General features: G+C 37.1%; 1 protein-coding gene across 7 annotated transcripts in view; it reads right to left on the bottom strand.

The window, feature by feature from the left end:
* The window catches only part of tmtc4 (transmembrane O-mannosyltransferase targeting cadherins 4), a 221270-nt gene that overhangs the window by 140952 nt on the left and 64673 nt on the right, over nucleotides 1-15645 (bottom strand). For all 7 annotated transcript variants that reach the window (XM_039744797.1, XM_039744801.1, XM_039744799.1 and 4 more), the window contains exons 5-7: nucleotides 14488-14575; nucleotides 10180-10271; nucleotides 9994-10086 (exon numbers count right to left, since the gene is read on the bottom strand). In XM_039744797.1, the coding sequence (XP_039600731.1) occupies nucleotides 9994-10086; nucleotides 10180-10271; nucleotides 14488-14575 (273 nt within the window). The remainder of the gene's footprint in view (nucleotides 1-9993; nucleotides 10087-10179; nucleotides 10272-14487; nucleotides 14576-15645) is intronic.

The raw sequence follows: 15645 nt of genomic DNA, 5'->3' as shown, positions 1-15645 counted from the left end.
GAATGTATAAAGTCGGCGTCAGAATATATAAAGTCAAAACTTGAATATATAAAGTCAGCGTCAGTATACATAAAGTCAAAACTTTTTTCTGAATATATAAAGTCAAAACTTGAATATATAAAGTCAGCGTCGGAATTTATAAAGTCATTCCTGATTATCTAAACTCAGCATCGGAGTATATAAACTCACTCCTGAATATATAAAGTGAAAGTCAAAATCTATTGATTGAAACGACTCTGAACTGAACTAAGTTAACAAAAACGTACTCAGAAAAATAAATTAAATTAAAAACACTGTTTAGTTAATGTTTTGAAAATGATGCATGTGCCCTGCCCAGGATTGGTTCCTGCCTTGCGCCCAGTGTTGGCTGGGATTGTCTCCAGCAGACCCCCGTGACCCTGTGGTCAGATTTAACGTGTTGGGAAATGGATGGATATTCCAGCGCTGACTTTGTATATTCCGACGCTGACTTTATATATTCAAGATTTTACTTTATATATACTGATGCTGACTTTATATATTAAAGTTTTGACTTTATTTATTCCGACAGTGACTTTATATAATCAAGTTTTGACTTTATATATTCGCGAATGACTTTATGTATACAAGTTTTGACTTTATATAGTTAAATGAAGTCATCATTGCATAACTTTTTCTTTACCATAGAAATTTACAGACTAAATTCAACTTCCATTCCTAACAAAGATATTTCTGGCGACTAAATAGAAGCTACTTATATCCAAATTCGAGCTATTGAGCTGTCGCCTGCCTGCCTTAATAAATCACCCTCGCTTCGCTCTTACTTTTTTACCATTCATTTAATCATGGCTAGTGGCGGAAAAATTATAAAATGGAAGGAGGATTACACCAAGTATGGCTTTTCCAAAACAATTATTGATGGTGAATCGATTATTCATAAAGCTTGAATTGGTGATCTGTTTTTCTGTGTTAACCTCATATTTTTTCATACTTCTTCTCAAACCAAGGAGGTGCGAGGGTAAAATGAATCGGGAAGCGCTGATCAATGTAATCGGTGTACCAGGAAATCATGCATTGACAGAAGTTACCCTTTGCTTGTGATTAAATGCTTGATTTTTTAATGCGTTATAGAGCACATGCATCGAAACTTCTCAGCTGTGCTTGTGCTAAGAAGAGGAAACATTTTAAAAATAACACGATTGTCAATGTAACCTTTTGTAAGTAGTGCCTGGAGGATTCAGTGTGGAGAAACTCTAGACACAGCGTGTGTATTAACTTGTGGATTTTTCTGTGAGTATTTGGTGGCAGTGTCACAAAGTCGTAACACTGCGTTAGCTGCGGAGCGCAGCTCAGAGCGAAATGAGGTAAATGGGAGGGGAGATGATGACGTGACTCCCCCACCCGCCTTAACTGTCAATCCCCCACAAACACAGTTTATCAGAATTTGCATAAGCACAGCCCCTCACCTACAATTTTAACTTAGTTACAAAGTGATCAAAACTCTCGTTTATATCCTGCATCCTCTCATTAAACTTGTATCCCGCATTACCCGTGGGCATGACAAATGCCAGCGGCAGCTTGTCTATGAAGTTAATTTAAACTTTAGGTTTACACCGTGCTTTGTTTCCGAAGTAGCAGTACTCATGAATATGGTTGTATATGTCACTCGCTCGCTTATTGTTTCCTGCTTTATGAATTATATAATGCATGTTTTCTTCAGCGCCTTTGGGAGCTCTTCCTGGTTTTCTACGTACTGCGTTGACAGTCAGTTCACGTGATTAAGTGGGAGGCATGGTGATGTCAGACGAAACTCTGCCCCCCACGGATTTCAAGCTCAACTCCATTACAGTATATGTAGAAAAATAGCTTCCAGTTATGACCATTATGCGTAGAATTTCGAAAATGAAACCTACCCAACTTTTGTAAGTAAGCTGTTAGGAATGAGCCTGCCAAATTTCAGCCTTCTACCTACACGGGAAGTTGGAGAATTAGTGATGAGTGAGTGAGTGAGTGAGTCAGTGAGGGCTTTGCCTTTTATTAGTATAGATTATGCTGTGCATTCTATGGTTTAACTATATTTGTGCTTAAAAACTTAAAAACATATACAGTGAGGAACATAAGTATTTGAACACCCTGCGATTTTGCAAGTTCTCCCACTTAGAAATCATGGAGGGGTCTGAAATTCACATTGTAGGTGCATTCCCACTGTGAGAGACAGAATGTAAAAAAATTCAGGAAATCACATTGTATGATTTGTACAGAAGTTTTTTGTATTGTACTGCTGCACATAAGTATTTGAACACCTGAGAAAATCAGTGTTAATATTTGGTACAGAAGCCTTTTTTTTTGCAATTACAGAGGTAAAATGTTTCCCGTAGTTCTTGACCAGGTTTGCACACACTGCAACAGGGATTTTGGCCCACTACTCCACACAGATCTCTAGATCTGTCAGGTCCGGGGCTGGTGCTGAGCAACACGGAGTTTCAGCTCCCTCCAAAGATTTTCGATTGGATTTAGGTCTGGAGACTGGCTAGGCCACTCCAGAACCTTGATATGCTTCTTACGGAGCCACTCCTTGGTTATCCTGGCTGTGTGCTTCGGGTCATTGTCATGTTGGAAGACCCAGCCACGACCCATCTTCAGTGCTCTGACTGAGGGAAGGAGGTTGTTGCTCAAAATCTCACAATACATGGCCCCATTCATCCTCTCCTTAATACAGTGCAGTCGTCCTGTCCCCTTTGCAGAAAAGCACCCCAAAGCATGATGTTTCCACCCCCATGCTTCACAGTAGGGATGATGTTCTTGGGATGCAACTCCTCCTTCTTTTTCCTCCAAACACGGCCAGTGAAGTTTAGACCAAAAAGTTCTATTTTGGTCTCATCTGACCACATGACTTTCTCCCATGCCTCCTCTGGAACATCCAGATGGTCACTGGCAAACTTCAGACGGGCCTGGACATGTGATGACTTGAGAAGGGGAACCTTCCGTGCAATGCGTGATTTGAAACCATGACGGCATAGTGTTCTACCGACAGCGACCTTTGAAACTGTGGTCCCAGCTCTCTTCATGTCATTGACCAGCTCCTCCTGTGTAGTTCTGGGCTGATTCCTCACCTTTCTTATCATCTGTAATACACCATGAGGTGAGATCTTGCATGGAGCCCCAGTCCGAGGGACACTGACAGTCGTCTTTAGCCTCTTCCATTTTCTGACAATTGCTCACAACAGTTGATCTATTTTCACCAAGCTGCTTGGCAATTGTCCCGTAGCACTTTCCAGCCTTGTGGAGGTCCACAATTTTGTCTCTGGTGTATTTTGACAGCTCTGTGGTCTTGCCCATGGTAGTAGTTGGAGTCTGACTGACTGTGGGATGGACAGGTGTCTTTAAAGAGCTCAGACAGATGCTACTAATTAAGATTACTAAGTGGAGTAGAGGTGGACTTCTAAAAGGCAGAGTAACAGGTCTTTGAGAGCCAGAATTCTTGCTGATTGCCAGGTGTTCAAATACAAATAAATTCTGTACAAATCATACAATGCGATTTCCTGAATTTTTTTTTTACATTCTGTCTCTCACAGTGGGAATGCACCTACAATGTGAATTTCAGACCCCTCCATGATTTCTAAGTGGGAGAACTTGCAAAATCGCAGGGTGTTCAAATACTTATGTTCCTCACTGTATGTATTTACATACAGTTTGTATGGTCTGGAACGGATTAATTGTCTTTAAATACAGTCCTATGTGGGGGATGTTGCTTTGGTTCACGGCCAAATCAGTTTACGACCAGAGTTTTGGAACGAATTATGGTCGTGAACCGAGGTCCTACTGTAGTCAACTTCTAGCGCTGAGAACAAAGGCCCGTGCCAGTGTAAAACCCTATTTACCTGACAAGGTAAGAAGACGGTATCGCAGCAGCAGAGCCGACACTAAGCTAAAGGCTAAGCGGCTAGTGAGGAAGTGGCGATACAAGCCTTCGGTACCTTCTGTGATCCTGGGAAATGTGATCTCACTACGAAATAAGATCGATGAACTGGCTGCGCTGGTGAAAAATGACAGGACCTACAGAGAATGTAATTTGTTGTGTCTTTGCAAAACGTGGCTAACGACTAGCATCTCAGATGCTAACGTGGAGCTACCCGGGTTTAGCACAGTTGGAGTGGACAGAGACGCAAATACCTGCGGGAGGAGGAAAGGAGGACGACTCGCTGTCTATGTGAATGCAAGGTGGTGCAACCCTGGACATGTAAACGTCAAAATCTCCACTTGCTGCAGGGACATCAAACTGTTGTCCGTAAGTCTGCCTCCCTATTACCTGCCCAGAGAGTTTGGACACATCACTGTTGTTATTGTTTACATCCCTCCTTGCGCGGATGTGGAGATAGCGGGTGACATCATCCACTCCACTGTTGCTAATCTACAAACACAGCACCCTGAAGCGCTTGTGCTAATCTCTGGAGACTTTAACCATGTGATGCTGGACTAAACATTACCTGCCTTATCCCAGTATGTGGATTGTAACACCCAGGGAAATAGGACTATTGACCTACTGTATGCAAACGTTAAAGACTGCCTGCGCTTAAGAAAGCAGATCATAACCTGCTTCTGGCTTCAGCCTCACTACAAACCAAGAGTGAGGGAGCTACCTACCATCACACGCTCATTCAGAAAGTGGTCCCCTGAGGAAGAACTTCCCCAAATCAATTGTTCTGATCGTATTGTAATGATCAAGCTGGAGATTCAGAAGGACATGTGGCTGGACAGCTAACAATGTGCTTTCAGAAGGTGTAGTGCGATATGCATCTAAATTAAATACCTCAGCAGTAGGAGGTGGTCCCGGGAAAAGGGGTGGATGTAGGGTGGAGATGCTAGAACAAGACAAGACCAAAGTCTGAACCAGATGTTGTGCTGCATACTCTTGTCAGATAAGGTCTGATTGGCCAGATGTTCTATAGCATGAACCTGCATCACAGAAAGGAAAAGAACAGTGAAGGCAACATGTCTTGTTAAATCATGGCAGGACAGCTACTGAGCACTATGCTTCAGGAGATGCAGTGCGATATGCATCTAGAGAAAACAACTCAGCAGTAGGAGGTGGTCCTGGGAAAAAGGGTGGAAGGAGTGAGAGACACTGGATAGAGTGTGGATGTACTAGAACAAGACAAGACCAAAGTCTGAACCAGATGTTGTGTTGCATTCTCTGTCAGATGAGGTCTGATTGGGCAGATGTTCTATAGCATGAACCTGCATCACAGAAAGGAAAAGTACGATCTATGTTAATAACTGCTACTCATTCCAGTAAAATGTGGCATTCTGTTCTGAAATGGAAGGTACAAGCCAGTATATTACTGCTAACAAACAATGGCCAGATTTATGAAATACTATATTATATATATATATATATATATATATAAAGGTTCATAATACTTCTTGCTTATTAATACAACCACACTGAAACCAAGCAAAGCAACACGATGAAACATACTGGCAAGCATTTCGATCCAGCTTGCTAGCTCCAAGAGGTTAGATAGGGTGCTACTAACAATTGTCCAGTGAACTCTTTAATAGACATTGGGGAGAAGTAGTCTGCGTGATGCCTTTTTTTTTTTTCTTAATTATTTCTGGAATGGTATGCTACTTAATTTTTTTGTTAAGAACATATTAAATTATGAAGTCAGAATATTTTTATTATGCAAGGCTATATATATTTTAAATATTTTTTCCTGTGAATAATACATTGTAAATAGCTGTACATGTTTAATAGTCCTATATATTAAAGTTTAGCTTTTGGTAACAAAGCAGCATTACAGGGATACTGGAAACTAACTTGTTATTTTTGAAAAAAAGGTTATATTAAAGTAACTGTTGAATCTCTTCACACTGTGTCATGTCTATTGTTTTGCACTGCATTATGGAGAAAAGTATCTATGAAAGTATCAGTACTGATAAAATTCTAATGATATCCATCCCTAGTCCTGAAGCATTGTGTTAAACAGCTGAAAGCAGTGTTAACCAGCCTGTTTAATATCTCTCTAGAACAGGCCGCTGTCCCCACTTGCCTCAAATCCGATCCCTGAGCAATTATCGCCTGATGGCCCTGACCCCTATTGTTATGAAGTACTTTGAGAGACTTGACCTCAGACATATTAAGAGCAACATCCCCTCCAACTTGGACCAATACCAGTTCACTTAAAGGGCTAATGGGTCAACTGAGAATGTTGTCTCACTTACCATACACGGTGCCCTGTCACACCTGGAGCAGAGAGACAGCTATGTGCGGATACTGTTCATCAACTACAGCTTTGCCTTCGACACCACCCCACACCAACAAGCTGGCTATTAAACTAAGCAAACTGGATCTCAACACACACCTGTGCAGCTTGATTTTGGATTTTCTCACTAACAGACCACAAACTGAGCGCATGAGTAAGCGCTTCTCTTCAACCATAATACTGAACACAGGGCTATGTGCTGAGCCCTCTCCTTTAGTCACTCTTCACAAACAACTGCAAATGTACACATGAAACTAAACATCATAATAAAGTTTGCAGATGATACCACTGTGTTAATGGCAAGGGGGTGGAGACAGTCGAGAGTCTCAGATTCTTTAGAGTCCAAATCAGCCAAGATCTGTCAAGTACAACAAACACAACTGCAATGGCCAAGAAAGGTCTTCAGAGACTTCACTTTTTGAGGAGCCTGAAGCAAACATAACTCACACAGCTGCTTGTGGTTAACCTCTACAGGTGCACCATAGAGTGTGCCATCACGTACTGCACCTGCCAGAACAGGAAATTCCTCCAGAGAATTACTGGCGCTCAGCTACCATTACAGGAAGATGTCTTCACTACCCAATGCAGCAGAAAAGCAAAGAACATTTGTAGAGATCCAACCCACCCCATCATGTAACAGAAACCACCAATGATTTAACTGAACTTCTGCATGAACTACACATAGTCACACACTTATACATGAGCCATGTTGAACTCTTGACCATTACACTGACTGTAATTATCACTGTGACTTCATTTATTACTTATCCTTACACATTTACCTTTACTTTGTGTATATTTGGAACTGTTAATAGTAACTATTCTCCTCTATTTGTGCTTCTTGTAGTTTAATGTCTAGTCTCGTATACCTTTATTTAAGGTATCTATAGGCTTGCTCCAAAGGATATTTCATTGTTTGTGTAATGATAATAATAAAACATCTCTCTCTATCTTGTAAGATTGTAAGATATGTATTTTTATTGTTACTGTACAGTGTCATGAGCTCAGATTTGATTGTTAACCAGGTCAGCATGTGCACTGAATTTGTTTTACCATGTGCAAGTGGAGTTAGTATGTGCAGGTTTAGATCTTGTTTTATACTGAAATATTTAAATGTGTCAATAAGCACTCTTAATTGACCAAATCTGTTTATTCTACACATGCTGTTAAATTACAACCTCCCAGTTTAGGGTCACAAGAAACTACCCAGGTTTTACATTTCGCTTATTAGGTGAATGATCTGAAATGTTGCTATATATTGCTAGCACCACATCCATTCTCTCGGCTTGACCATAACTCTACTCCATATAGAAGGTCACCTAGGGTTAAGCCACAATGAAGGCTGGAACAACCTCTTTTGTGCAGAAGGGAAACCTGGTGCTAAACAGGAAGAGTGGAAGTACATCCTACACTGCATTTTTCTGTGGATGTAGAAGGAAACCCCATGTTCATTTGGGGAGAATAAGCAAACTTCATACAAACAACCAAAACTCATGAATTTCAAAACCAGGGTGCTAGACACTAATGGCACTGTTTTTCATCATACTAAACAGCTTCAGACATGTGCATAATTATGTGCTCTTTTACTTCATTACTATCATGAAAACTTCACCCACAAAGCTAGCCCTGAGCAGACAACTGATCAGGAATGTTTCTTTAACCCACAAAAAATACTACCAACAATCAGGGATAAAATTCATTAATTCCAATTTGCTTTTTTGCCATGAACATACCTCATAAATGCAGAAAGCATGTTTTCTGAAATAAAAACCTTTCAAAGTGAATACTGTACTTGGCTAATTTTAAGTTGTTTTTTTTCCCCACACTTACACTGATGTCTCATAGGCCCGGTTTACTGTAAAGTAGCTTAAAAAAAAAATATATATATATATATATATATATATATATATATATATATATATATATAAAATGTTTTTAATTAATCAAGTACAGTTTCATTTTATTGATCTCCTTAAGCTGTGTTTATTTCCAAATTGCACACAAGATCTGTGATCTTCCACCATCCGTGTACTAGTATAGATTTTCTACACTGGAAGGTTTTTCATCAGTTGATAATTTTTGCTTTTCATTGTATGTTAGCAGTCACCACAAATGTACACTGTACCATCACATTTTTCTTGAATTTAAAATTGTATTTGGAGAAGCACTCAGACCTTATAAACATATCAGTTATGAAAAAAGAAAATTACCCTTGTATGGAACTACTTTCATATTCTTCTTTAGAATCTGTAAGTGTTAATTACTCAAATGTTGAGCCCTTCTTTTTCTGCTGTGTGGCCACTTACAAACCAGAAGATCAGATATAGGTTTTGATAAGTAGAAATATAAATTGTCTGAGTGATGTGTTTAGCTGTGGGATATGGTCAATCATCACATTTCCATCTTGTTCACTTCGTAAAGCTGCTCTTTCTATTTATGGAAAAATTAGCCAGCCATGATAGTTAATAAGCATAACAATGGTACTGTGTTAAATTGCTTGCTTTACCTTTTTAATATAAATTCTAGCATTATGTTTATTATGCCATGGAGGTTTCAAAATCAGGGTGAGGGGGTCGGGGTTGTGTTAGACAGACAGTATGTGTATTATTGTAGCAAAACAAAATTATTTTAGAGTTACAAAAAGTGTAACCTCAAACTGGCATTTGAAACCTCAAAACAGCTAGGCCTCAGGAGCACCACAGAGAACCACAGCAACTGACCTGCTCAACCCTAATGCTTTTAGGTTGCAACTCTTTGTGGCCTTCCACCCTCAAACGTTCTGCACACTTGGACAGCACCTTCAGAACATAACGGCCAAAGGACTGAAAATAAAGCTAACTGTTGCATTCCTGTCACTCAAGTGTTATTGAAGGTCTCCTGGTAGTGGCTAATTATGGATGTCTCATGATAAAAGATTCTTAAATACAAGCTAAATATAAAAATATTAATTGTGTCGTGACTGACTTTCATTTTTTTGTTGTGTTTATTTTGTCACCACTGTGGCTTTGAAGCCACACTGCAAAATGACCAAACTTTCCACATTGGGATTTCCAGCATTCAATCTGTTTTATCTGCATAGCTAACACTCCCTGCTAGAAATAGGAAATATCCTTGGACAAGGTCAACTTTTCTAACCTTTGATCAGAACAGCTAGGATGACAGAGTGCCAGCCATTATGTTTATTCATTAAACATTTTGTTAAGACTCTATGGCCACGTTTAATTCATTTCAGCCACTACCTTTCAGTGACAGGTAAACCAGGTATGTCAGTAATTTTCCTCTCAAGACCTGGAAATAACAAAGGAGAAATCCTTCCTTCAAGTGGCACAATATCTAATTGCAAGTTACCAAATCAGTTCTTATCAATAGAAAAACTTACACAGAGAAGTCTGGATTCAGTGGCAATGTGTGTAGAAGTTAGTCTTACGACATATCTTGAGAGTGCTTTTAACCACCCACTCATACTTGAGCCTCTTCACAAGCAATGAATTGACATTCTGCATGCCAAAACTGCACCTTTAACCTAGTTTTCATCTGTAAAATGTAGTCTATGTTAGTGTTTTCAGAACATGCAGGTAGGTTGACTAGTACTACAACAGAGTACAATTCTTTTTTTGTTTGTTACAAATGGTTCACATAGTGGTTTAAATTGGTATCTTCAGACTAAGCTGGACAGTTTATTATCTAAAATATATACTATATCAATATAATACATCTACAGTACGTTCGTTAAATTAAATAACCCTACCTCTTTAAGTTGGCCTTTATGAAGCAGTTTCTTAGTCATATCGGAGATATTGACTTTGCAGATCATAAGAATGTCAAATGTAGCATTAATACCCTGTTTGTGCAGAGAACAAAAACACAACAGTTTTATGATGACCTATAAAAAAAGAATGTAGCAAAGCATACTAGGTTTTGTAACAGCACTTACCAAAACAGTGATACCCTGTTCTTTACAAAGCATTGCGGCTGAACACAGTATGAGGCTTGAAAATATCCACGAGAATGAGAACTTATCATCATCTTAATGATATTAATAGAGAAATAAATATAAAAAAATTAATACATTTTAAAACATCATTTAATTTGATTATTGGCATAGTTCTAAAATTAAAAATATTGAGCCATAAAATGCCTGATACAAGAGCTGAAGTAATGCAAAGAAAACATTTCACAAGATATGGTGTATGGGTAACTTTGCTTCATCAGGTTCTCAAAAAAACCTATGGAATATATTTATAAACATTCAGACACAGAATTGCTTTCCTTTACTTTTTTTTTAAAGTTCTCTGCAAAACATTTAGTTTATTAAAATTTAAAAATTACTTTTTTACTGTAACAATGTTTTGATGAGAGGAAACTGCTGCTTTCATTCCAGTTAAAATATAAATCATATAACAATTTTTAAACTTTATTATAATTTTACAATTAGGAGGAAACTATAACATTACAAGAAAAATGTAATTTACAACTGAGACTATTTTAGTTAGTAATACTTAGTAAAAGTTTCCAATATTACTGTCGGGTATAAACCTATATGAAAAATCTTTAGAATAAAGGAGACTATTTTACCAAGTAGACTTGAATTAATAATTTAAGCATTGCATCTCAGCTTGTAGAGGATTTGTAAGCTCTTCCTTCAAGACAAGATTTAAAAAAGTATGAAGCATTTTTGTCTCATATAAAAACTGCTCTGGAACTTTGGTTTTTTTTTTTTACTTTTCCTTAGTTACCAGGACATTTTAATAAATTTATTCCTTTGCTCTTCGTATGCCCACATTATGAAAAATACTTAATAACAGACAACATACATACAAAAATGTTTATAAAGTGCTAACAGCTATATATTTTCTATGAATATTTCCAAATAAGGTTTTAGATGAATTTTATATACAACATTACTCTTTTGACACTATGTCACTGCCTCCTAGGCAAGTTATTCACTTGCATAATTATTGGGATAATTATGCAAGTGAATAACTAACTTCCTAAATCAAAGCTATATTTAAAACATATACTCTGTGAAGATCACCGTGCTAAGAACACCATCAATTTAATGTTAAAAATGATCAATAAATTGCTTCCAAAAACCCACTGAAACCTTCTAAACCTAAACTGTAATTTTAATGCTATCCAAAACACTTGTTAATCATTAACTGCTACTTCTTGTAGCACTTACCTCTTGTGCTAATGATAGCAACAACTGTCTTGAGACAATTCTGTGGAAGTTTAGAACAATGAGATTTATGCTTGACACTCAATATAAATTTTCATGTACACTTATTTACACCTGTAACTAACCCAAACTCATCTCTGATCATACAGCAGAAAGTGTATACAACAATGGTGTGGAAACTAGGCAAGCCACCACCATCATTACGTTTGAATAAATATATATATTTTTTTTTTTAAAAAAAGTTTTATTTCTATTTCATTCTGCTTTAGTTATTTTCTAAGTACGTTTGAGAAATACTATGCACAGTTTAACAGAATGGTAATATTTAATACAAACTTTCATTTATTCACTTTTTTATTTTTAATCACCATATATCTGACAGTCTCCATGTGTTCACCTTAGAAACAATATTGATCTCATTTTGTTCTGATTTATGTGCTTTAGATAAATTGACCATTAAATAATGATGAAATGCTTATTTCACATTCCTTACACAACTTTGTTTAATTTAATGGAAGGACCAAAAATGCCATCATTTAATTAAGGTATTCTTGGCGACAGAGATTACAAAGATATATTTTATGTTTGTTCATAAAATGGCTACTTAAAATGAGTTTTATGAACTCTCGAAAAAGTAGTACATGTTATTTACAAACATCATAAATTAACTTGATAAACTGAAGGACCAGAATTTGTTAAATTCCTCATGAATGAACAGTACTAAAAAAAGTGGACAGCACGAATCATGAAATTTTATACAGTCTGAAATTAATGAAAATCAAATTATACATGTAGAAATATTGAAATCAGTGTACAAGGTAAAACATATGTAGGTAAGAAATTACTTCAGAACCAAAGCATGAAATTCTTAATAACTGAGCTGTACTTGGGATATAAAAGGTCAAGTACGTGTGCAAATGTCATTCTTTGTCTCTCATAATGTAACAGCAGGCCACCCTAGCATTTATTGGCGACGGTAGGCCTGTATGTTCTAAATCGTCCTAGTAAAAACAATGCCAAGCTGGGCTGATAAGAAGGGTTTCTGTTTTCTGACAAGGTCTCCTCATTATATCATTAAGCTGCCCCTATCATTGTAGACAATGAGATGACATGGCAATAAAATCAACAGGGGCTGTCTAGAGCAGGCCATACTAGCTGCTCAAGGAAGCTTGTGTTATCAACATATACTTCTAATAGATAAACTGCCAAGTATCACTGCCACCAAACATCACATATGTTGCCACTGCAGGAAAATACCTGAACTTGAGCATTGTGATAAAAATATATTTTGGAACAATTACCCATTCACTAAACTTGTGTTGGTATTTGGTATACATTACAGTGTCTCTTTAGACAGGAGGACAGGTTACAATCACACGCAGACAAATTTTTACTGAAAGAGCCCAAGTAGTAGGAAGTAACTTAATCTCCCTCTATCTGCATAGTTTCCGTGTAAACACGGAAACCATAACATTGCCTTACAGGTTATTACCATTTTGTGCATTCATCATCAGTCCACATTGTCAATTTTAATTTTACTGCTTACAGCCATAGCTTCTTAAAAATATTACAAGGTACTAGTGATGCTCTGATCGATCGAGATTGGCTGATTTTCACACCACATGACGAACAGTGAACGGTAAATTAGCAGATATCAAAAATGATTTTTTAAGAACATTGTCTTCTAAGCTTCATGTTAATTTACACACAGTTGTAGTGCTCCTTTATGCAAGGTATTAAGGTAGTCAAGGAATCACATGTCATTTTGTTGATAAACATTCGGTAAATACAGAGGTGACAGTGAGAATTCTAGAAAGCGTGAAGGTGGGAATACTGGATTTTACATTAAACAGTGAAGTAATAAACTGAGAAAATGGAATCTAGGGAAGTGAGCTGTGAATGGAGAGAATTGGCAGAGTGTAAAAAAAAAAAAACAGAGGCAAAGGGTTCAGGAGAAATTGATAAAGAATTAATTCAGCCTTTTTCATTTTGCTCTGTAAATGACATGGAAACTGACTGACTATTAAAGTAGCTCATATTTTTAATTAGGATAAGAACAGATGAAGAAGAATTTGCCCTCACTGCTTAGTAAACAATAGGAATATTAGCCAAATGTGTCCATTATATGTGTAAATTTGTTTAGCATGGTAGCCTTGAATCTTCTTGAAAACCATGAATATTTTATTAGAAATGAGGCTTGTAAATAATAGAAGTAGTTTTATTTCCTTTTATAGCATGTGTGGATGCATATTTTTGTACAAATTTTATTAGTTTAAAAAATGTTTTAAGGATATTTTATGTAATTGAGTTTTTTGTAAGGTCATTGAACAATAAGCCTAAAGAAATTTTATTTTGTTAATAAAAACAACAGGTAACATCAGTGTTCTGCAAAGATACCGCTAAAGATACCCATTTTTTTAAGAAAATAAGGTTTATACATGACTGGTTATGTAGAAACTCTGTGTAAAATAAAAAATGGATAAAGAAAACAAATTTGTATCAGAATCAGCCAATTCTAGTAACATGAAATTGGGGATCATTGGCCCTAAGAAAACCTGATCGGAGTATCCTTACCAAGTACACAGTAATTACTGGCTGGAGTGAAAAACAAATCCAACTGTTAGCCATAAGTTACAGCTAATTCATTCCTACCAGAATGATAGTGTGTGTGATAGCTTCACAGTGAAAAAGAGAGGACCTGAGACATGTTACTAATTGCTGCTAATCATTCAAAATATAGATCTGAATGATAAGAAAAAAAGTTTATTAAAATATCACCTAGGCCATACAATGTGATCATTATCACTTTGTGAAGACACTTAAAATCTACTGTGACATTGGAGGAGACTGCTTTAAAATTCCACTATGTAACTGAAATTCCAATCAACTGAATTATTTCCTACACGGTGCAAAATAACGCATGTTTATGATTAGAATACATTCTTCCAGAATACCTTCTTCCTCGTGAAATTTTCTCTCATACACCATGTTATATGGTGAGGAAATGAAAAATAATTTGTGGAAAAAACATGTCTCAATTGTTCATTTAGTAAAGGTACTTACTTCCTTGAAATGATCTGCAGTAGGAGAGGAAAGACAGCTGAAAGAAAAGGGCACTCAGAAGGTCTGCTCTCCCAACAATTCCAGCAACCTTACAAAAACAAAAGATATGAAGGGCTTAAGGTTTTTTGCTTACACAGATCAAATCCATGCATTTTTATAGCTGTTCTCAAACAAGTTATCCCTGAGCTGAAATGTCTCTTTTATAGGCCCACAACCATCAGCTTGCAACTGGGAAAGACAAAATATGGATATCTTCAAAGGAAGAGTTAAAATACAAATATGTGATGACACAATATCAGTAATCGAAAACGGACATCTGTAAACAATTCTGAAACAGTAATTGTTAATGCATATAGAAAAACATGTCAATTTGGTCCCATTAAAAGATAACATAACTAGTTCAAAAAACAGTGCCATGTGCAATATGAGACAAGGTTTAAAAAAAAAGTCCAATGCCTAGTAATTGGCTATGAAAATCAGAACCAAATTAAATACCCTACTATGCAGGTGCATCTCAATAAATTAGAATATCATCGAAAAATGTATTTTAGTAATTCAATTCAAAAAGTGAAACTCAAATAGATTCATTGTGCGCAGAGTGATATATTTCAAGCGTTTATTTCTTTTAATTTTGCTGATTATGGCTTATAGCTAATGACAACCCAAAATTCAAAATCTCAGAAAATTATAATATTGTGACTCTCCGTGTCTGTGTGGGTTTCCTCCGGGTACTCCGATTTCCTCCCACAGTCCAAAGACATGCAGGTTAGGTGGATTGGCGATTCTAAATTGTCCCTATTGTGTGCTGGGTGTGTGTGGGTGTGTGTGTCCTGCGGTGGGTTGGCTCACTGCCCAGCAATGACTGGCTGTGCTGCTAAATTGCACTGGGAACTGACAATAGCCGGTTGCTGCGTTAAATGAATGTACGTTGCCGGATATACTCAGCTCCTGTGTGCTGGCAAATGGCACTGGGAAACGACTATAGTCAGCTGTAACAGTTTAAGGATTATGAAGAACAAAACGAAAAGCATGAGAACACTCAGCTGGAGATGCATCACAGGGCAGCAGTCAATCAGTAGCAAGGAGAAATGAATAACACTGTAGTGGTTTGGTGCCGCGAAGGTTCACGATTTACAGTTAGGTTCATAAATATTTGGA

Source organism: Polypterus senegalus, chromosome 2 (genome assembly GCF_016835505.1).
Source record: "Polypterus senegalus isolate Bchr_013 chromosome 2, ASM1683550v1, whole genome shotgun sequence".
NCBI lineage: Eukaryota > Metazoa > Chordata > Cladistia > Polypteriformes > Polypteridae > Polypterus > Polypterus senegalus.
The sequence above is the reverse complement of the archived record's forward strand: the minus strand, read 5'-3'. Positions and strand labels throughout refer to the sequence as shown.